The sequence below is a fragment of the Diceros bicornis genome, chromosome 28, assembly GCF_020826845.1.
Source record: "Diceros bicornis minor isolate mBicDic1 chromosome 28, mDicBic1.mat.cur, whole genome shotgun sequence".
Taxonomy (NCBI): Eukaryota; Metazoa; Chordata; class Mammalia; order Perissodactyla; family Rhinocerotidae; genus Diceros; species Diceros bicornis.
Genome location: NC_080767.1, coordinates 9,893,106 through 9,916,882, shown reverse-complemented (window position 1 = coordinate 9,916,882; position 23,777 = coordinate 9,893,106). Strand labels below are relative to the sequence as shown.

The window sequence follows — 23,777 nt, the reverse complement described above, 5'->3', positions numbered from 1 at the left end:
ACACACACACACCCATATATCCAACCTTCCCATAATTCCTGGGAAGGAAAAATAATTTTAAAAAATAATGACAGAAAATCTATCTTTCCCATCAAATCTACTTTATGTTCCCTAATCAATGTTAACAGTATCACTGGCTACCCGATTACGCAGAATAAAGCCTTAATGTTTCTCATCTTTGACTCTTTCATCTTCCTCCAATTTCTACTAAGTGTATCCCAGAAACACCTCTCAGCTCTCCTTTATCTTTTTACTTGCACTGCCATTGCTCTCAGTGAAACTCTTGCAACTGATTCCTAACTAGTTGTCCCGCCTACAATCTCCACCTCTCTAAGGCTATTATTCACTCCGCTAACAGTGGTCTTTCTGAAACACAGACTGGATCACATCACTCTAACCTGCTCAAAAATCTATATTGGCTCCTACAAAGTAAAGTCCAAATTCTTTGGTATGGCCTTCAATGCTATCTCAACCTGGCCCTCACCGTCTCTGCTTTGCTTGCCCACGGTCCCTTGTGCTTTGGTTACACCGCAGTACCTGTCATTCCCAGGAGGCCACACACTTCTCTACTCCACAGCTTCGTTCAGCTGTCTTCAAATGCACTCCCACCTGTGGACATTTTACTCAATTTTCAAGACTTAAGCCAATGCTACCTATCTGGTGAAGCTATCCTTAACGCTTCCACCTCACAACCCCTGCCTCTCTCCCTTGGAATTAAATGCTTCTCCTTGGAGCTGATAATGCTTCTTTTCAATACCTTGTTTTTGCATTTAACAATCGTGCTTGAAATTTCAGTTTTAGGGGTCCAAGCTTATCTTCACCCACTGTAAACTCCTGAAGGCAGAGAACAGGCTTCATTTATTTCTTTATCCAATCTTGTCAGATCGCCAATGCCAAGGATCTAACATAGTGCCTTTTATATAACAAGTGCTTAATACATGTTTATTGAATTGATCTGGAATTTGGGGACAGTTAGACTTCTATCCATAGCTCAATACTAATTTTAAAAATTGTGACTCCTATTAAATTTCTAATCAAAAGCCTAGTGATTGATAAAAGCCTCTTATCTATTAATGTAACATCTCTGAGCCAATAACAGTTATATACTTACATTTACTAGGAGAGAGAAATCAGTGACCAGTTGGCTAAGTTCAATTAAGTCCTTAAAAAGAGAGAGAAAGAGGAAGTTACTTACTTTTATGCCTCACAGCTACCAAAAGGAAAATAATTTTTAACATACCGCTTCTAAAGTTTCCCATGATTCCGCAGCATTTTGATCTCGAGGAATTTCAGGCAACGCATATATGTGAGTCATACTCTGGGGATCAGTTTCAGCTTCAGTAGTGTGAAATGCTCCTGGATGAACACAGCCTCATGTTTAGAGTTTATTTGCTTTGTTAGAAGGCAACAGCATTTCCATAAAACAATTGCCGTGTAAAATGCTTACTAATTGAATTCAGACTAAAAAGTAAATTGATTATTCTATAAAAAATAGCTTTATCTATGAGCAGATTTTTCCCAGGTTAGTTAACAAATATTTTTTTAATTATTCTACAAAGTCATCTTAAAAAATGGCTACAAATACTATCTACCCAATCTGAATAACTAAGGCTAGAAGTGGAAGAAGCACCAAAGGAGAACTATTCTATTTGGCCAGTGTTCCATGAAGAGATACCCAGTAGAAATAGGTTTAACACTTTTCATTGCTAAATCATTAACCTCTTCTTTGGCTATTTTAGTAATAAATATCAGATTCACAAGGTGTTAAAAGTAGAGAAGTGATATGTTTTTAGCAATGAAAATCAGTCATTTTTGGTAACGATAAATTTGTCATCAAACTGACACCTCTTACCATATGTATCTTTTTGTACATCTGTCACCCTTCTTCTCCGCAGGGTCATTTTCTGGCCTATGCCTCCATTGTTTCTACATCTTTTCTGAATTTTAAAAAGTCATCAACCCAGTAAGTCTTTCCTCATTAAACACTGCTATGATGATGAATTCATTTATGCTCCACCCTACACCCTCAGGTCTTCCTTATTTCCTTGTTTTGGTTTTACCAATCATTTATTCATTAAACTGATATTTATAAAATGCCTACTATATGCCAATCAGTGTGCTAAAGTGCTGGGGACACTACGGTAAACCATAAACTCAGTTTCAAGGAGTGAACATAGTACAGTGGTTAGGAGTATGGGCCTAGACAGAAAGACTGGGGTTAGAATCCTGGTTTGCCTATTTACTAGCTCTTTGACTTGGGAAAGTATTTCATTTCTTTGACTTATTTTCCTCATTTGTAAAATAAGGTGATATTTACCTTGTACTATGCCTGGCTTATATATCAAGTACAAGTGGTTAATAAATAGTTACTACTACTACTGCAATTGCTACTGCTGCTATTATTACTGGAGCCTACTATACAATGTGTGACACAGACATGTTAACAGGCAAGTTCAGCACAGTCTGATAAGAACTATGACATGGGTAAGTATGGAATGCCATGTGAGCACAGAAGAGAGGTATTTAACCCAGACTTGTGGAGGAACGAGTGGTCTGAGCAGGTTCTGAAGCTGAAGCCTGAGGATGAACAGAAACTATCTGGGTGAACTGGGGCAAGGATGGAGGGAGAAGCAGAGAGTATTCAGGTCAGGGAGAATAATATGTGCATAGGTTTGGCAACTAAAAGGAGTTCAGTGTAGCTGAAGCATAGACTATGACAAGAGAAAAGCAAAGGTTGAGGCTGGAAATCTAAGGTGACATTATTCATGGCATTGTAAACTATGTTAAAAAGTTTTTTGTCTTTCTCATAGGATCAATATGGAACTATTAAAAGGATTTGGAGACTATTGGGAAGCTGGAGGGTGCCATAATCAGATTTCAGATTTAGAAAGGGAACCACAGTTACAGGGGGAAGAACAGATTAAGGATGGAGTTGAAAAGTGAAAAAATTAGAGAGTGAAAAATGAGTTGGAAGGCTCCAGGACAGTGGCAGTGGAAAAGGAACGAAGAGATCTGAAGGTCTACTTTCCTTTTGTCCCCCCTTACTTCAAGCTCAAAACACCTAGCACTTTAATATTTTCTGAGCACGCATTATGTATTGTGTTGGGATGAAAAAGTGAGTAATATAAAGTAGCTGCTCTCATGGAACTTACATTCTAGAAGAGCTAGACATACAAAGAGATGAGCTTAAAATAGTAAGAGAGTGCACTGTTATCTAGATAAATAGATATACACACATATAGTTATTTTGTGGCAGTTCCAAGCTAGGGGTGGCATCTGACCCAGCTGGTGTGGTGTGCAGTTTATAAAACAGCTTCCTAAAAAACATGATCTTACTAGGCAAAGATAGAAATATAAATTCTAGGTAGAGAGACCAGTATGAAAAAGGCCCTTAAAGAAGAAACAATATAGCTTAACATAAAATCAGCAGTTTGGTCTTGTCAAAGCATAAAGTAAAAGACATAGAGTTACTAGTATTAAGATATTACAGATGGTTAGCAGGGGCCTTGCAGGGCAGTTAAAGACTTTGGACTTTATCTAGCAGACAGTGGAGAGCTACTAAAGGGTTATAAGCAGGGAAATGACATAGTGACATGTGACACCTGATCTATTCCTAAAAGTAAGTCATTACAACTCCAAGTTCATCTCTTTATTTCTTTTTTCATCCTAGCCTATAACTGAAATATATTTTATAAAACTGCATTACTATTTTACTTTCAAAATTTATTACTGTTTTACCTCTCAAGGGAAAAAACCTGTTTGAGTTGTTTAGGAAGGGCATAGTCACTTGACTAAAAAGTAATCTGTAGCCTTATCAGAATTGATAGTGTTCTTTTAATTTTAAATCTTAAGTTATCTGAAGGCACTTCCTTATCTTAAAGGAAGAGTAAAAGTATCAGATACAGAGTAAGTTTTACATTACAACATTATGGCAAGTATCCAATATTTTAAAAGCTCTCTATGATTTTTACAAATGCTTAAAAGAGTTATTTACCGTATGTCCTAAGTTATCACGTAAAGACACTTTCATTTTCATTTCAATCAAGATAAGTGAATTACTCTAAGACCTTTCTTCCACTTAATATTCCTATTGTAATAAGAATTCCAACTTCTTTGAAAGGATAAGAATTCCAACTTCTTTGAAAGGATGATGAGTAATGACAACTTCATTATAATTAGACCCAACGTAAAGCAGAACTTTATAAGTAAAACACCCACTCTAAAGATTTTCTTAAGCCATAACCTTTGTACTATTAGAGAAGATTCAAATGAAGTATGCCAGGGTGTATAACAAAATGAAGAGAGATTATCATACATAAATTCTTGATCTAAAAAATGAAGGGATGGGAAATACTTGACATTTTAAGCAAACATAAAAGATTTCCCTCAGTAAAAAATAAGAAATGTTTAAGTCATTTATGTCTCACTTGAAACCAAAGTGCGTATGCGTCTTAGTTCAAATGGAGTCTTAGAACAAAGAAATCCGTTCTCTTCCATGGAAAATTCTGCTGTAAACTTACAACTCTGAACATCACTAATCAATTCGAGGCATGACTAATAATTAAGAAAGGAAACTCTTTAATTTCTACAACTTCCGTAATTTGTTTATACCAGTTTGTTTTAAAAATCACTACCTCAGTGATCATCCATTGATTTTAACTTTTACAAATTGCTACAGACATGATGAGGTAAAACACTGAGACAGATTAAAGCTGCAGGAAAGAAGGCTGAGGAATTCTTATCCTGTCCACAGAAGTCAAAATTGCTATTGTTTTATATGACATAATAATTTCAGATAGTTTCAGCCACATGCAAACAACTGCAGGTGTAAAGGGTTCATAGAAGATATATATATATATCACTTACCACTGTTGTTCAAACTCCAGTGTTAAAATCTTATTATTGACTATAAACTCAAATAACCATTAAGATATTTTTAGTTGAAGTGAGAAATAATAACAGGGACATAAGATTTTTCCCTTCTCTCTATACGTCCAAACATACATACATACACTCATACATTCATTCATTCGTTCTCTCTCTCTCCATATTTCATGATGGGCAATGATTCTACTAAGAATTACAACACAATATATATAAACTTTATAACATTAGGAAAAGTTTCATTATAAATCTAAATTAATTCAAAAGCATTTCCTGAATTTTTTCATGTTCTGACAGCTTAAAAATAAGTTAAATTAATTTACTGATCATCTACATAAAATCTACCTATCAAAATAAAATGAATTGTAAGTCAGGGCTTAACTTAGCTGCAAAGGAGGATTTTTAAGAAAATTAAAACCAATAGAAAACACATCTTCTGAATAACACACAAAACCATCTACATGTTTCACAAAACTGTTCAGTACACGTATACACCTGTGATAAAATCTACTATTTCATCAAATTCAACATGCTGGTCTGAAGTTTCCAGCAGTTTTATGATTGGATTCTTTTCTTTTGTGAATATTTCTTTAAAATGTAATAAGATTCTGTTCCTACTGCGCTAGTGAAGTGTGTGTGTTGGATGGTGAGTAAGAAAAGACAAAGATGGAGAGAAGCACTGATTCACTCTGTATCACATGATGCATCTTTCTAAATACAAATCAAATTTGTGGGCTCATCACTTCTCTCGGTGGGAAGCAATATGCTAAAAATGAAACTAGACCACAAGCGAAACCGAAGGAGTTTCTCAGATCAAGCAAGAATGGCAGAGAAGATGTGCTTTAGGAACTCTCAGAATTTGGACAAAAGAAATGGCAAAATCATCACAGCTTCCTCCTAAACTTAATAAGCTTCTTTCATTCTCCAAAGAACATAAACCTCCCTATTATACTTGTTATTTCTATCTGTAAATGAAAAACTATTTTTGTATTTTGATCTCACTCATGGAAATGTGGCAACATTGCTCCTGAATCTCTGGTGATGTTTCCAACCTATTTATTTAGAATCACATTGAATTTTTAAAGGAAAAAGTATTTTAAGGCACTTAACTTCTATGCAAATCAAACACATTTTTCTGTATAGGCTGTCACTACTATAATGAGTATCTAAAGCAAAAATAAGGACAAACCAGAGAGTACAAGATAAAAACATGTAGAATGACAGAAGAGTCTATAGCTAGAAAAAGACCACACATGGAGCAAACCCAATTCCTACCCCACTATTAAAGTCTTATGTAAATTAGTTGTTTTCTTTTCATTATTCTTCTTTTTTCCCATCCTCTCAGTTACTTGTTAATAATATTTCTGGATTTAAGGCAACCCAGTAGAAACTCTCACATTCCGTGAAATGGTCAGGTACCTGGTGCAACAGTTCCTTTTAACTGCTTGATGTTGGCAATGGATTCAAAGTCAAAGCACAGTCTGACCAGCAGATCATTCAGAATTTGAAATTCTGCATACTGTTTTAGGTATAACTTAGATATTTGATTTTATAAATGGAATGATTGTCTCAATCAAATCAGCACTACTTACAGAGATTTAATTTTGTAGATTCTCCTGGTAGCAAGTGATTAAATCTTTAACCAATCTGGTGTTCCATGAATTGAGAAGTTTGAAAATCAACAGAGTTAGAAAATGACTTTCACCCACTATTTCTTGTCCCTCATCCTCTGGCTCTGTCCCAATCTTTTTCATTTCCTCTGTACACATGCTTCCTCAAATTTTGCCAGTATTTTTTTTTTTTTTTTTTTTTTACACCAGTCAGCTTCCTACAACGAAGTTAACTGCCACCAAACTGGGTAAATTGCCTTCTTCTAATAATCATCCAATTCCTCTGATGATATATAAACCCAACTTTGTTGAGCCCAAACAGTCCTACTGGTAGAAACACAAATAATGCAATAATAAAATGCAAATTAAAGCAAGTATTAGAATGGTATCATAGTGTAAGAAAACTCTCAGATAGAACTCAAAATTTTTGTTTGCTAGGGAATTGCTGGTGATGGGCAATTCAAAGCTAAATAGCAAAAGAGATTGATGCCAGCGACTCTTTCCAGAAAATTCAGCATATCCTCACTGTTATTACTGCCATCACTACTGTCACAATGTCTGGGTGGATAAGATGGCCCCTTAACCACGTGGAGCTATAAAGCCCAGTTTCCCTAAACATGCACATAAAGTATCAATTTGCACTAAATGATAAGAACAGCTTTCAGCCTCATCAAAACTGTGGTGATAATTATATATGACCAGAATAATGTAAATAGTAACTACAAACTATCAAAAAGCATTCTTCCCAAATACTCTTCAACCAAAGCTTGAGTGCTAACATTTCCTTCTTCCCAAAACAACACTTGAGGTACCAGTTATCCACAGAGTGAAGGGACTATAGGACATCTTAAATTACAAAATTGTCTCTAGAAAGATATTTATTCATTCATATTTATAAAACATTTATTAATGGCCCACTATGTGCCAAGCAGCATGTACTATGTGCTAGGTACTAAAGATAAAATAAAAGCAAGATTACCCAGAAAGTCTGGATGATGGCCTAAATGTTTCTTCTAATTTTTTTTTTCCTGTAAATTACTGGATAATTAGCACTGAAAATCTAACGTTAAAAATAATCTGGTTTTGGAGACAGGGAGAGGTACAGGAGCCTCCTATGTAAACGAAAAGAGGAAAACTGGACAGGTATAGCCATCTCTCAGATTCTATTCCAATTTGTAATTTATTTATACCCTACCTTTTCCATAAAGATTCAACGCAGTTTAGAATATACATAAAATGTAACAAGATGGCATAAATTAAAAATAAAAGAGTTTAACAAGATGGCATAAATTAAAAATAAAAGAGAAACTCTAAAACAAAGACAAAAAAACAAGGTCAGCAATTATAAAATGACGCCAGGATAGTTTAAAAATTTGGCGTTTGGTGGTTAAAAAATTCAGATTTAAGCTTTCTAGTATACAACTCAAGTAAAGAAATCTTATCAGTTCTGCCATTCAATACCCACAAGATTAAAAAAAGACCAACTGCTTTGAAGTACTACTATGAATTAAACCAAGAATTTTTCTTCAGGGTTCCTTACAAAGACATCAGTATAGTATAATCAACAATTATCAATTATATCCTTAGAAGACAAGTTATCCTCATAATGACAAGTTTCATGGGCTGTTTCTTAGAGTATCACTTCATAAAAGTTGATGGTATGACACCCAATGCAGACTTTTTTTCATATTCTCACTTAAATTCAGAAAACTGGGCTGAGAGACAGATCTAACACTACTGTGAAAATCATAATGCCCTAGAAATAAACATGCCTGACTAGGCCACTCCTGCACCTAGAGATGAGAGAGGAATACTCTGCAGACAACGATGACATTCTCTTTAGAAAATATTTTAAAATTTATTTTCAATATGCAGACAAATAGTACTTGAAACTCTGAAGTTCCACTCTACACAGCATAGCCTCAAAAGATTTATCCTGAAAAACTTCTAGGGTATGCATTTCCAGGCACACTCAGGGTCCAAGAATGTAGCATATTGGAATAGAAGGTGATCCCCGGAGACTTAAATATTATCTGCAATATCTATACAAGGAGGTGAACTTATGATCAAGAATAAGACTTAGTACATTACCGCCAACAGTCATGGATCTGGTCAGAGAAGGCTGTAATAAAGTTTCTTCATCATTAAATTGTTTCTTAAGTTCTTCTACAGATTCCAGATGGAGTTGGAGAAATTCTGCTGTTGCTGCTGAGGCTTCTTCTTTAACAGGATCTATCATTCTCTTCAGAAGTCCTAGATCATCCTTTTGGACTTTCAAACAAAGCTTCTCCATTTCTCGAATATTGGAGCGGAGTTGCTACAAAAGAAAAAAGAATCATTAAAGCCACCACCTCTTACCATAAAATATCTTTATTTTCAGAGGTAATTTGTGATAATGGTTGTGAATGAAAATGATTACAAGTATTCTCTACGATAGAAGGTACACATAATACTTTTCTACATTTCACATTTCTGGCCAAATCCAGCTTCTTTTAGAACTCACATCCTCACACTTTGAATTTATTTAGCATTTTTTTCCTTCACTAAATGTGATTATTACAAAAGTAACAAATGTTCTTCATAATAAATCAAACACTACAGAAACACATCAAGAAAAACTCAATGATTTCCCCACTTCACCAATCCCACCACTTCTCTTAACCCAGTCCTTCCACACATTTTTAAAGAGATTTTAAAAAAGAATGAATATTCTATCATTTAAAAATAGTGTCCCATGGGGCTGGCCCGGTGGTGCAAGCAGTTAAGTGCACGTGCTCCGCTGCAGTGGCCCGGGGTCCATCGGTTTGGATTCCAGGCGTGCACCCACACACTGCTTGGCAAGCCATGCTGTGGCGGCATGCCATATAAAGTGGAGGAAGATGGGCATGGATGTTAGCCCAGGGCCAGTCTTCCTCAGCAAAAAAAAGAGGAGTATTGGCAGATGTTAGCACAGGGCTGATCTTCCTCACAAAAAAAAAAAAAAATCATTAAAAATAAAAAAAAATAAAAAAACAAAACAAAATAAAAATAGTGTCCCAAAGAAACAAATAAATAAATGAGCTTAGCTGCACATTAGACCCAACTCAAGAAAGAAAGTAAACTAGAAACCAGATATGAAGAAACTAAGTAAAAAAACAAACAAAAAAAGTAAAAAATAAAATACAGAAGAGAAGGTAAGCAACCTAGAGGATACAGCTGGAGAAAGGTACAACAATATACATATATTTAGAATCCTAGAAGAAAAGGACAGAAAATAAATTTCAATAGTAATAACAGAATTTTCCAAAAACTGAAGAAAGACATCAATCCACAGATTCAAAAAGGTCAATGAATTCTGAGAAGAGTAAATAAAAAGAAAAGCACATTTAGCCAAGAAAGAAAAAAAGAAAAGGTGTGGGAGAAAGATGTGTCAAAAGGAGCTCAAAAGGAACTAGAGACAATACAATTTCTTGCAAAATAGTTCCACCACCTCGGAGGCAGCACTGCCAATGTTGCACATGCCGCACATGCCTTTCAGACCAGATGTGTGTTCACCGTGTGTTATATAACTTCTGGTTCCTTCACCTAATAGGCCTAGTCCAATTTTTTTTTCCTCCAGTCAATCACATCCTGGGATCCAATGTATAAATCCAATACTGCATGTTTTATGCATGACTATTCTAAAGGATCTTATTTTGTGTACTACATGTATTACAATAGTGTATAATGTTATATAACGTAAAAAGAAAAATCTATGTAGAAATAATGCAACCAACTACCCAAGTGTCATACCAATAAAAACACCAAATAAACCTTGAACAGCGAAGACAAAAAAAAAAGGCAGTGCTGCCCCCAGAAGACCAGAATAAAGACCAGACAAAGAAACAATAAGGTTATAATAAGACTTCTCAAAGCAACAATGAAAGCTAGGAGACAGCAGAATGATATATTCAAAATATGGAAAGAAAATTACTATCAATCTAAAACTCAATACCCAGCAAAAATATCCTTCAAGACCAAAGGTAAAATAAAGACATTTTAGACAAAGAAAGAAAGAAATGCAGAGCATTAAAAGATAGTAAAAGTGTAGGTAAATCGAGGTGACCAGTAACTAGACTAAAACAATAATAATAATGTCTTGGGGATTTTAAATATATATATAAAGTTAAAATACATAAAAATCACATTTAATTTGGGGGCACATATAGAACTAAAATATCCCCAGGTACCTGTATAATCTGTATTGTTTATGGGCGTTTGCTGGAATTCTAGTAAAAGAGTATATAATTCTAAAACTAACAGATGAACAATTGGGTCAATAAAAAAATACAAGATCAGTCCAAAAGAAAGTAAAAATGAACATGAAAAGGAACAAAAAATAGGTGGAAGAAGAAGAAAGCAGACAATAGAGTGGAAGATTTAAACCCAAATATATCAACAATTACACTAAATATAAACGGAATAAGTGTTCCAGTTAAAAGATAAAGATTTTCAGACTGGAAAAAACATAAAACTCAAGAATATATCTAAAACATAAAGAAACATGGTTCAAAGTAAAAGGATGAAAAAGATAAATCATGTAAATCTAACACTCCACCCCCAAAGAAAACCTGCTGTAGGGGCCAGCCCTGTGGCTTAGCAGTTAAGTGCGCGTGCTCTACTACTGGCAGCCTGGGTTCAGATCCTGGGCGCACACCAACTCACCGCTTGTCTGGCCATGCTGATGCGGTGTCCCACATACAGCAACTAGAAGGATGTGCAACTGTGACATACAACTATCTACTGGGGCTTTGGGGAGAAAAAGGGAAAAAAAAAGGAGGAGGATTGGCAATAGATGTTAGCTCAGAGCCGGTCTTCCTCAGCAAAAAGAGGAGGATTAGCATGGATGTTAGCTCAGGGCTGATTCTCCTCACAAAAAAAAAAACCTGCTGTAGCAATATTAATATCATAAAAAATAGACCTTAAAGCCACAACATTACTAGAAATAAAGAAAATCACTTGATAGTATCTTCATCAGGAATATATAATTCTTTTTTTTTTTTCCCCCCAAAGCCCCAGTAGATAGCTGTATGTCATAGCTGCACATCCTTCTAGTTGCTGTATGTGGGACGCGGCCTCAGCATGGCCGGAGAAGCGGTGTGTTAGTGTGCGCCTGGGATCCGAACCCAGGCCATCAGCAGCGGAGCACACGCATTTAACCGCTAAGCCATGGGGCCAGCCCTGGAATATATAATTCTAAAGTTAGGAGTACCTAATAACATAGCCACAATATACATAATGCAAAAATTGACATAACTATAAAGAGAAATAAACAAATCCACAATCATAATAGAGGGCTTCAATACCTCTTTCAGTATTTGATAGAACAAATGGACAAAAGTACAGTATAGAGAATTTGAACAATAATGGTAACACAAACTTGAATTAGGAATTGAATAAAACATTATACCCAACAATTTGACAATATACCTCTTAAAAAACCCCACAGAGAACATTTACAAAAATTGGGGAGCCAGCCCTGATGGCCTAGTGGTTAAAGTTTAGTGCACTCTACTTCAGCAGCCCAGGTTCGGCTCCCGGGCACAGAACCACACCACTCATCTGTCAGGGGTCATGCTGTGGTGGTGGCTCACACAGAAGTAGAAGGACCTACAACTAGAATATACAACTAGGTACTGGGGCTTTGGGGAGGGGATGAAAAATAAGATTGGCAACAGATGTTAGCTTAGGGCCAATCTCAAAAAAACAAAAAAAGAGAGAAAGATTGGCAACAGATGTTAGCTCCGGGTCAATCTTGAAAAAAAAAAAATGGTTATATACAGTCTTAAAGTAAATTTCAACCAATTTCAAAAATATTGACATTGGGGCCAGCCACATGGTGTAGTGGTTGAGTTCGGTGCGCTCTACTTCGGCAGCCCAGGTTTGCTGGTTCAGATCCTGGGCATGGACCTACACCACTCATCAGCCATGCTGTGGCGGTGACCCACATACAAAATAGAGTAAGGGTGGCACAGATGTTAGCTTAGGTTGAATCTTCCTCAAGCAAAAAAAAAGGAGGAAGATTGGCAACAGGTGTTAGCTCAGGGCGAATCTTCCTCAGGCGAAAAAAAAGTTCATATCATACAGACCATGTACTCTGATCATAATAAAATTAAACTTGAAATCACTAACAAAAATATACCTAGAAACACTATATGTCTGGAAACGAAGAAAGACACTTATAAATAATCCACAAGGCAAAGAAGAAATCACAATGAAAATTAAAAATGCTTTGAACTGAATTAGAAAAATAATGCATACTAATACTTAAAGACAGTTGAAACAGTAGAAATTTACACCTCTAAATGTATATATATTAGAAAAGAAGAAAGGCTGAAAATAATAAATGAAACATCCATCTCAACAACCTAGAAAACAAACAGCAAAAATAAATGCAGAGAAAGGAGAAAGTAACAAAGATGTGAACACAAATTCCACGAAATAGAAAAAACAAGCCTACAACAGGTTAAAAAAGCCAAAATTTGATTTTAGAAGACTAATAAAATTGGTAAATCTCACTGAGAAGTAGTTAAAAAAATACAGAAGGTACAAGTAACCAAAATCAGAAATGAAAAAAAGGGGACATCACTACTGATCTTTCAGATATTAAAAAGATAATGAGAGGATATTATGAACACATTTATGTCAATAAACTAGAAAAGTCAGATGAAATGGATAAATTCCTAGAAAACTATAACTTACCAAAAGTGACAAGAAATAGAAATTTGAATAGTCATATAACTATTAAAGAAACGAAATGTATGTTTTGAAACTCCCCTGCCTGCCCACAGACATATGGAAAACCAAAACTAAACAAACAAACCAAAAACTCCAGCACAGATGGCTTCACTGGCCACTTCTTCCAAAGGTTTAAAGGTAATTATACTAATTCTTCAAGAGAACAGAAAAAGAACATTTTCTAACTCATTTCATGATAGTAAACCTTGATACCAAAACTCAACAAGCAGAACAAGAAAAAGGAAGAATTCAGAGCAGTCTCACTCATGAATAAGATGCAAAATTCCTAAAGAAAATGTCAGCAATTTAAATCCAGCATCATATAAAAAATATAACAATAATAATAAACCAATAGATAAAACGTGTTCATATGTTCATGGATCAGAGAACTCAGTATTGCAAAGATGTCACTTTGATAGACATCTATAGATCAATAGAGTCAATAAATCTACTTAATCCATAAATTCAATATCTATTAATTCAATAAAATTGAATAAAATTTAAATAGGTTCAATAATACATAGATTCAATAAATTAGAATAAATTTGAAAAAGGTTCTTTGTTTTGTTTTGGTGGAACTCGAAAAGCTGATTCTAAAATGTATTTGGAAATGCATATACAGGGCTGAGACTAGCTTTGAAGAAGTAGGAGAACGTCCTCTATTAAATATCGACTGATTATAAAGCCACAGTAATTAAGACAGTGTGGAACTGGTGAAAGAATAGACAAATACACCAATGAAACAGCCCAGAAACAACCCAAATATATATGCACTGGATTTATGACAAAGGTGGCACTGCAGGGCAGTGCTGGGAAAGATGATCTTTCCAAAACATGGTGCCTGGTCATTCGAGTGTCCATATGGGAAAAAATAAAACTGGATACACCACCTCACACCATACACAATAATCAACCAGATGGACTGTAGACCTAAATGTGATAGGCAAGACAACAGAAGAATATCTTCACCATGTTGGGGTAGGAAAGACCTCTTAAATGTGGCACAAAAAGCACCAACCATAAAAGATTGACAACCTTGACTATATTAAATTAAATGAATTTCCAGTCATCAAGGGACACAACTAAGACAGTGAAAAGGTTAACCACTGAGTGGAAGAAGATAATTGCAACACATACACAGGCAGAAAAAAGAACTCTTACAGATCAGTAAGAAAAAGACAAACAACCCAAAGAAATGTGGCCAAGAAACCCTAAATGGGCACTTCTCATAAACAAATAAGACTTAACCTTACTAATAATCAGGTAAATGTAAATTAAACTGTAATTAGTTACCCATCAGAACAACTAAAATTAAAGTCTGACTTTGCTAAATATTAGTGAGGATGTGGCGCCCAAAGGAACTTGCATTCACTGCTGCAAGGAGTGTAAAATTAGTACAACTATTTCTTGGAAAATAGTTTGGCGTTATCTACTAAAGTTGAAAATAAGGATGCATGATGAACCAGCAATTCCTGTTCTAGGAATATACTCAACAGAAATGTATGCACATGTGTACCAGTAAAAATATACAAGAATGTCAATAGCATTTGTAATAGAAACTGAAAACAACCCAAACATCCATCAATAGAATGGATACACAATGGTAAACTCATACAATGGAATAAACATACAGCAATGAAAATGAACGAACTACTGCTATAGGCAACATAGGTAAATCTCAAGCCAGAAACAAAAGATATATTCTGTTTAATCCAATTTATATAATGTTCAAAGACAAACTAAATTAAACTATAGTCTTAATGATACATTTTGGTGGTAAAACTATACAGAAAAGCTAAACAGCAGTTACCACATAAATCAAGATAGTGATTACTTTTGGGGGGAGAAAGGTGGTTATAACTGGGAAGAGGCTATGAAAGGCTTCTAGGATGCTGGTAACAGTCTATTTCTTGATTTGAGCATAGCAATTTGTTTAGGTGTATATTTATGTTTTATGCATTTTATAGCATGTATGCTATATTTCACAGTAAAAAACTGTAATAATATTTTTAGACAAGAATATTATATTAACCTGTATGGTCAATTAACCTAAGGATTGAAAGCATTTGGGTAGGGGTAAAACTGAGTGGCAATCTCATTGTGGAAGTATGTTAGGTACCACCTTGCTGGATAAAAGATATTAATTCATTCATTTTCAGGAACAGAGACCATGCCTCTTTTCTTCAACATTGTATCCTCAAGGCCATGTTTGATCCCTGATATACAGTTTGATTCAATAAACATGGTGAATGAATGCTTTCTTAATATCTCTTACAAAGTGGCAAAGCAGTGGTCCAAGAAAAACAGGGATCTCCAACTATCAAGAAACCAGCTAGAGGGGCCAGCCCCGTGGCCTAGTGGTTAAGTTTGGCATGCTCCACTTCGGTGGCCCAGGTTCGGTTCCTGGGCACAGAACTACACCACCTGTTGGTGGCCATGCTGTGATGGCAACCCACATACAAAATAGAGGAAGACTGGCACAGATATTAGCTCAGGGTGAATCTTCCTCAAGCAAAAAGCAAGATTGGCAACAGATGTTAGCTCAGGGCAAATCCTCCTCAGCAAAGAAAAAAAAGAAACCAGCTAGAATTTTTCCCTAGATAATAAAAGTTACTGCATATGAAACATTTCATCTTTCATTAGTTGGAAGAAACAATGAAAGGAACTACTTTTTTGGAATTAATTCTGACATACAAGCATAAAATAGTGAAGCGGAAATGAAACCCATGGGAGAAAGCAACCATGCCATCTTGGAGTTCATATTAGTTACAAAAAGGAATACTGGAAACTGATACTTTAAGGAAGTGAATTAACTTCAGAGAAAATAGTGTATGATGCCATAGCAGAAATTATATCGTGAGAAGAAGATCTTTTTTAAAAGAGAGAGTTTCTAAAAAGTAAAATTCTGACAACATAAAAAAAAAGTTAATCTGAAAATAAAGAAAAGAAAATGGCATCTTAAGAATCCAATATGGTTGTGTAAGGTGTGCTATGATAAGTTCAGAATTTTAAGAGACTTATTTAAGAAAAAAAAAAAAGAAATGAAAAGAAAGGCATGTGAACAAGGATGAATACAAAAGAGTGGTGTGAAACAAGGGGAATCATGTAAGAAAGAGCCCAGAATGAGCGGAGGCTGGTGAAAAATGTTAAGAACAATAAAAAGGATTTAAAAAATACATGTAGAGCAAGAAGAAAAGCAGGAAGGTTTAGGCCTACTGCTTGGGGCAGATGGTATAATGCTAACAGATGATGCAGAAAAAGCAGAACTACTTAACTCCTGTTTTGCTTTTGATTCTCTATTAAGGAGAAATATTCAAAATTGAAAGAAGCATAAGAAACACGCTCAAAGGAAACTTGAAACATTTTACTTTAAGGATCTAGACAGGCTTCATGAAGGAGGTGAGATTTGAGCTGTCCCTGAAGAGTAATACTGGGAAAATAGAACATACTAAACAGAATAGATTGGGAAAAGACAGAGGTGGAGTAGAAGAGTAGAAGCTGTCTAAACACTATAGTTCACCAATTTTAGGACAAAATATCTTTCCCACATTTTAACATCTCTGAAATGGGAATGTATCTTAAAATGAATGGTAAAAAAGCAACATGCCACATTTAACTGGCAGTACTTTTTCTTTCTTAGAGGTACACAAAATAATGGTGTCTCTTTCAATTGATGGTGCCTTAGATTTAATTTTCTCCTGAGGTTCTACAGTACCTCTGACAGTCAGAGTAGAGGTCAAGCATCCTAAATCCTAATTAATCAGCTCAGGAATATTTCAAAGCAAAGTTTAAGTTTAAATTCCTCTGAAGCACATAATAACCTAAAACAATTTACCTGCTAATAACATTCATTTTGGAATTTACTATTCTATCTTCTGTTCCATTCTCTACCTGGCCTTGCTTCTCTCTAATCTTTCCTTCTTTTCTCCTAACTTTTGTCTACTATCCTCACTTCTCCCTCTCTCCTCCTCATTCCCTCTCTTTTCTATTGCTTCTCTCTTGTAAATTCTCTAAAATTTTTTTGTGTATGTGAGGAAGACTGGCCCCAAGCTAACATCTGTTGCCAGTCTTCCTCTTTTTGCTTGAGGAAGATTGTCCCTGAGCTAACGTCTGTGCCAATCCTCCTCTATTTTGTATATAGGACACTGCCACGGCATGGTGTGATGAGCAGTGTGTAGGTCCACGCCCAGGATCCAAACCCATGAACCCCAGGCTGCCAAAGCGGAGTGCCCAAACTTAACCACTATGCAACTGGACCAGCCCCTAAAAAATTTTTTTGAAGTATATAGCTCAAGTGTTCTATATTTCTCCTAGTAAAATCATGAGTCATATTTTACCTCTACAAGTTCCATGATTGAATTTTTTTTTTCTATTTATGCTACCTATGGAACTAGGATATACTCTCTGCAGAGCAGTATCTTTCCAAATATGGTCTGAAATCTACTGAATCAGAATCTCTAAGGTGAGTCCCAGAAATCTCTGTTCTGAAAAAGTTCTGCATCACCTGTGCTATGGAGACTAGGCTGATCAAGTTTCTACAAAAGTCAAGGTAATGTTCTTCAGTCAATTATTACTGTAGTAACAATTTCCAACTTGTTCACTCAGTTTCAAAATTTGGTCACAAAGTCTTTCTTAATGCTAATGTTTTCTTATCCCAAAGAAAAAAACTGTTAAACCTATTCTATTTGCAGTTTCAAAACATAATAATGGGTTTCTGCTTCTGCAAAGTTTGCAGAACAGAGTACTGGAGAGGAGAGGGCTGCACAGAAAGAGAACCCTGGAGATATGCAGAGAGTAATCCCCAAGTAATCAATAGAGAACTGATCAGAACATGTATATGAGGACACGATCCAAGGTTAGGAGAAAAAATCATACAAAAAAATTAGAGGGAACAGCGCCTAGCACTCATTCAAAGCTGGAAACAGTGTCTGTTCCCACCAGCTAAACTGGAAAAATTCTTAATTCACAGGGCAGAACACTCAGAAAGGTTTTACTTCAGTAGCGGGGAAATAATTAGCCCTAGACCAAGCACTGCTCCAGTAAAGCCTAATAAATCACAAAAATAAGACCCAAAAGGACCAAAATGTTTCCAAGTAACTTAACTATATTCCAGAACAAAGCTCAAAAAGATATATAGGAACATAAAAATATCTAGCACCCAGTTAGGCAAAGGCCACCCAGTCAAAAACTACCAGACATACAAAGAAATAGGAAAATATGATCCACAATGAAAAGAATGATCAAATGATTGAAACTGACTCAGAATTGACATAGATATTAGCATTAGCAAAGAAGGATATAAAAACAGTTATTATAATTATATTCCATATGTTCAAAAAGTTAACTAGAGACATAGAAGATATTAAAAAAAGACCCAAATCAAAATTCTAGAGTTTAAAACTACAATATGTGAGAAGAAAAATACACTGAATGGATTAACAGATTAGACACTACTACTGCTAGGATTAGCGAACATGAAGGCATAGAAATAGAAGCTATCCAAAATGAAACACACAGAGAAAAAAGAATTCAAAAAATTTAAAAGAGCCTCAGTAAGCTGTGAGATAACTTCAATTAGTCTAACATATGTGTAATTGGAGGCCCTAGAAAAGAGAGACGGGAGGGGACAGAAAAATATTTGAAGAAATAATGGCCAAAACATTTCCAAATTAGATGCAAATTATAAACCTAGAGATCCAAGAAGCTCAACAAATTCAGAACAAGAAACATGAAGAAAACTCCACCAAGGATCATCATAATCAAAGTGCTCAAAACCAGTGATAAAGGGAAAAATCAGAAAAGCAGCCAAAGAAGAGAGACATATTACATACAGAATAACAAAGATAAGTATAAAACAGATTTCCCATTGGAAACAAAACAAGTGAAAAGAAAATCAAACATCTTTAAAGTATTGAATGAAAAAAGATTAGAATATAGAATTCTACATACAGCAAAATTCCTTTAAAAACCAAAAGCCAAATAAAGGCTTTCAGATATATAAAAGATGAAAGAATTCATCACCAGCAGAACTGCACTCCAAGAAATGTTAAAGGAAGTCTTTCAGGCAAAAGGAAAATGATACCAGATGGAAATATGGGTTTACACAAAGGCATTAAACACACCAGAAATGGAAATAACAAAGGTAAATATTAAGATTTTTTCCCCTTAATATCTAAATCACTTAAAAAACATGACTGACTATTTAAACATTATGAAGTATATAACATATGTATAAGTAAAACATATGACAACAATAATATAAAGACTGGGAGGGGAGAAATAGAAGTATATTGTAAGTTTCTTAAACATATGTGAAATAGTATAATATCACTTGAAGATAAACTCTAATAGGATGTATACTATAAACCCTAAAGCAACCACTAAAATAACAGAGTTATAGCTTGCAAGACAAGAAAGGAGATAAAATGGAATGGAAAATACTCGATTAATTCAAGATAAAACAGAAACATCGTTAATCAAATGAAAATTAAAATCACAATGAGATGCCACTACAGACCTATTAAAATGGCTAAAATTAAAAAGATTAACCAAATGTTGGCAAGGATATGGAGGAACTGGTGGGAAGATAAAATGGTACAACCATTTTGGAAAACAGTTTAGCAGTTTCTTAAAAAGTTAAAGAACAACTACTATATGATCCAGCCATTCCACTCATAAGTACTTATCCAAGAGAAATAAAATCCCTTGTCCATACAAAGTCTTGTTCTCAAATATTCATAGCAGCTTTATTTGTAATAGCCAAAAACTGGAAACAACCCAAATGTCCATCAACAGATGAATGGATAAACAAACTGTCATATAACCATTCAATAGAATACCTACTCAATAATAAAAAGGAATGAAATACTGATACACATCACAATAGGATGAACCTCAAAATATTTATGCAGAGTGAAAGAAGCCAGACAAAAGAGGAGTGCATATTGTATGATTCTATTTATATAAAATTCTAGGAAACCCAAACTGATGTATAGTGACAGAAAGCAGGTCAGTGGTTGCTTGGATACTGGGAGTGGGAATGGAAGGTTGGGGGATGTGTGTGCGTATGTAGAGAGGGGGAAGGGTTGCAGAGGGATGTGGGAGGAAGAAGCTAGAAGGATGGTTACAAAGGGGTATGAGGAAACTTTTTGGGGCAATGGATATATTATCTTAAATGGTTTCATATTATCTTGATTGTGGTGATGGTCTCATGGTGTATACATATGTCAAAACTTATCAAATTGTGTACTTTAGTGTATGTCAATTACACCTCAAGAAAGTTGTCTGGAAAAAAGCAGAAACAAAAATGCAAAACAATATTATATATTATTTATACATAATTACATGCACAGAAATGATAAATATTTAAATCAGTGGAAAAGATTTCCTTCAGATGAAGGTAGAACAGGTGATCGAAATCAAGTAAGGTCACACAAGGGACTTCAGCGGTATTTCTAAAGTTTTCTCCCGCCTCCCCCACAAAAAAAAGGGGAAGAAATTGTGGCAAAATGTTAAGATTTGACAAAGTTGGGTGATGAGCACATAAGGGTTATATTATTTTTATTTTTTACATTTTTGTGTGTTTGAAGTATATGTAATTTTTCAAAAAGGTACTTCAACATTAAGATTGATGTCAGGGTAGTTCCTTTTTCCTCTGTCAAGCTTGTGAATTCAGAATCATTTACCAGGGCTACAAAGAGAGTAGGTGAAAATGTAACATATTAGGCCCCTGACATTCTACACAAAATTGTCTGCACATTTGTATATCTGCATTTTTCTAAAAAGCAGACCTATTGTATTCTGATTATTATATTTGCCACCTAACTGGTATTCTTGCTTCCATCTTTGCCCCCTTAGAATCTATACTTTTCATAAAAGTCAAGGTGATGGATCTTTTAAAGTCATATCTGGTCATCATCTGCTCAAAATTTTCCAAAGGTTTTCTACTCAACTTCAAGTTACCACATCCTGGAAAGCCTTCCGTATCAGAGCCAGCTGATCTCTCTGACCTCATCTCCTGTACTCTCCTTGCTCACACTAGCCACACTGACCTCCTTACTACTCCTTGAATATGCCACACATCCTCTCACCTCAGAGTCGTGGGAGTTGATTTCCCCTCTGCCTGGAAAAGTCTATTCTCCATGGTTTATACCTTTACTTCCTTCGGGTCTCTGCTCATATGTCATCAGAAACCATCTACAACCACCCTATATAAAAGAACACTCATCACCTTCTGTGACTCTTTGTTCCCTTTAACCTGCTTTACTTTTACTTTATGGTACTTATAACTATCTAAATATTATATATTTATTTACTTAAAAAAATTATCTGTCTCTGCTTTCTCCACTCACCACCCTCAGAATATAAGTTTGGTGAGAACAATAATTTTCTTCAGTTTTGCTCACAGCTATAGTCCCAGTGTCTAGAATAGTATCTAGAACATAGTAAGTGTTCAAATGTTTCTGCTAATAATCAGATCAGAAAGGCAAATATTATGCTAAGTTCTGAAAATTTGCAGCAGTATTCACAAGTTAGATAAATGGGGCTATAATCAATGAAGCAAGGTTAAAAAAAAGAAAGTATACCAACTCAGTAATTAACAAGCTTTGCAGTATGCAAGTAGTAAACTGCAAACTATGGCCAAACTTTCAGTAAAATAAAGGTGACATATCTTTCTCTTTAGTTTTGTAACTAAATTTAATAACTAGTTATGGCTTTTTTCCCTTTTTTCAGAAATAGCCTGAAATTCCTGTCTAAAGATTAAAAGATATGTTTAAATATATACTTATCTATACTGATAATTGTAAAAAGTAATTATTCTGAGTTAACTGAAATTCTGAAAAATGACTAATTATGTATTTAATGATTAAAAGAAGAATGGCTATGCATATATTTGCCTTTGTTAGATATTGATTTAAGGATTCCTAATGTGTTTTTAAAACATGTAATTCTGAGAGCAAATTGTGTACAGCAGAAAACATTTGGTATCATAATAATTAATCTGATTTCTTTACAAACAGCACAAGTCCACTGGTAAACATTTAAACAATGTAAAATAAACACATTCTAGCCATCATATAATTTATTATATAAGGACTCCAGACTATTTAATTAAAATAAAGCCAGACTATTCTTTACTTGTATTACCCAACTGCTACACTAAGGTATTGAGAGTGTGTAAGGACTTCACATCAAAAGGCACCAAAAAGAATATACATAGCTTAAAAAATATTAACTGAACCATCAAAAGGAGTAAAAATCAAAGGAGAAAAAAGCCTCCATTCATTTATTCAACATCTAATAAGGACCTACTATATAGGTATTAAGTGCAGTACTCCACTTTCTATCCACCTGAGCTAATATTAAAAATAATTCTACATTGGATTCCTGCACTCCAACTTATTAGCTTTAGACAAACACTAAGTTTCTCTGTTCTTCAGCCTTCTTTTATCCAAAAAATGAGGATAATACCTCCCTTCCCCAGCATCCAAACATCTGTCAGTATATCACTGACTGATCTTTATATTTGACCATTAATCATACACTGACTTACATCTTTTCCTAAAGCTTTAAACTATTATTTAAATGTTTTATTTAACTTTTTGTGTATTCCCATCTAGTTAAGTTCCTTCAAAGCAGAAATTGTGATATATTTTTTAGAATCCTCTATTATCAGCTAGTATTAGATAGTAACAGATTAATGAAATAAGTCTATCTAATTAATAGTCTAATATCTAATTAATAGGTAGTAATAGATAGATAGTAATAGATTAATGAAATAGACTGAAATAGAGAAACAAAATAAGCATAAGTCCTGTATTCCAGTCATCTGTTGCTGTGTAACAAATTCCTCCAAAACTTAAGGGCCTGAAACCACCATTTGATTTTACTAATGATTTTGTAGAAGAGAAATTTAGGAAGTCATCAGCTGAGCAGTTCTCACTTGGGGTCTCCCCTGTGGTTAAGTAAGACGTCAGCTGAGACTGCAGTCATGTGAACGCTCAACTGCACTGGAAGTCTAAGTTGGCTCACTCGTGGCTGGCACTTGAGGCTGGAAGTTCCTAAGAGCTCAGCTGTTGCTGTGGCTATCTCCTACATGGGGGTCTCAGGATATCGGGACATTTCAAGCATCCGAGAACCTCTGGAAGCTATCTGGCCTTTTCTGATGTAGTCTCAGAAGCCAAGTGGCGTTACTTCTGCTTCAGCTAAGATTCAAGGGGAGGGGAATAGATTCCACTTGTTGGTGGGGGAGTAGCAAGGTCATACTGTAGAAGACCATGTAGGATGGAAGATATTTTGCAGGTATCTTTAAAAAGTACAATCTACCATAATCTGTACGCAGAAAACTATAAAGATACACAAACATTAAAGACATAAACAAGTGCAAGGATATTCCATATTCATAGGCAGGAAAACTAGACATTATAAATGTCAATTTTCTTTAAATAAATGGATAAATCCAATGCAATTCCCAAATTCCAAAAAAGATTGTATATGAACTTTGAAAAGCAGATTCCAAATTTTATA

The 23,777-nt window shown here is 34.9% G+C and overlaps 1 protein-coding gene across 4 annotated transcripts in view; it reads right to left on the bottom strand.

The window, feature by feature from the left end:
- Nucleotides 1-23,777, bottom strand: part of STX17 (syntaxin 17) — a 53,842-nt gene that overhangs the window by 7,999 nt on the left and 22,066 nt on the right. For all 4 annotated transcript variants that reach the window (XM_058523647.1, XM_058523646.1, XM_058523645.1 and 1 more), the window contains exons 4-6: nucleotides 8,586-8,811; nucleotides 1,241-1,356; nucleotides 1,112-1,162 (exon numbers count right to left, since the gene is read on the bottom strand). In XM_058523647.1, the coding sequence (XP_058379630.1) occupies nucleotides 1,112-1,162; nucleotides 1,241-1,356; nucleotides 8,586-8,811 (393 nt within the window). The remainder of the gene's footprint in view (nucleotides 1-1,111; nucleotides 1,163-1,240; nucleotides 1,357-8,585; nucleotides 8,812-23,777) is intronic.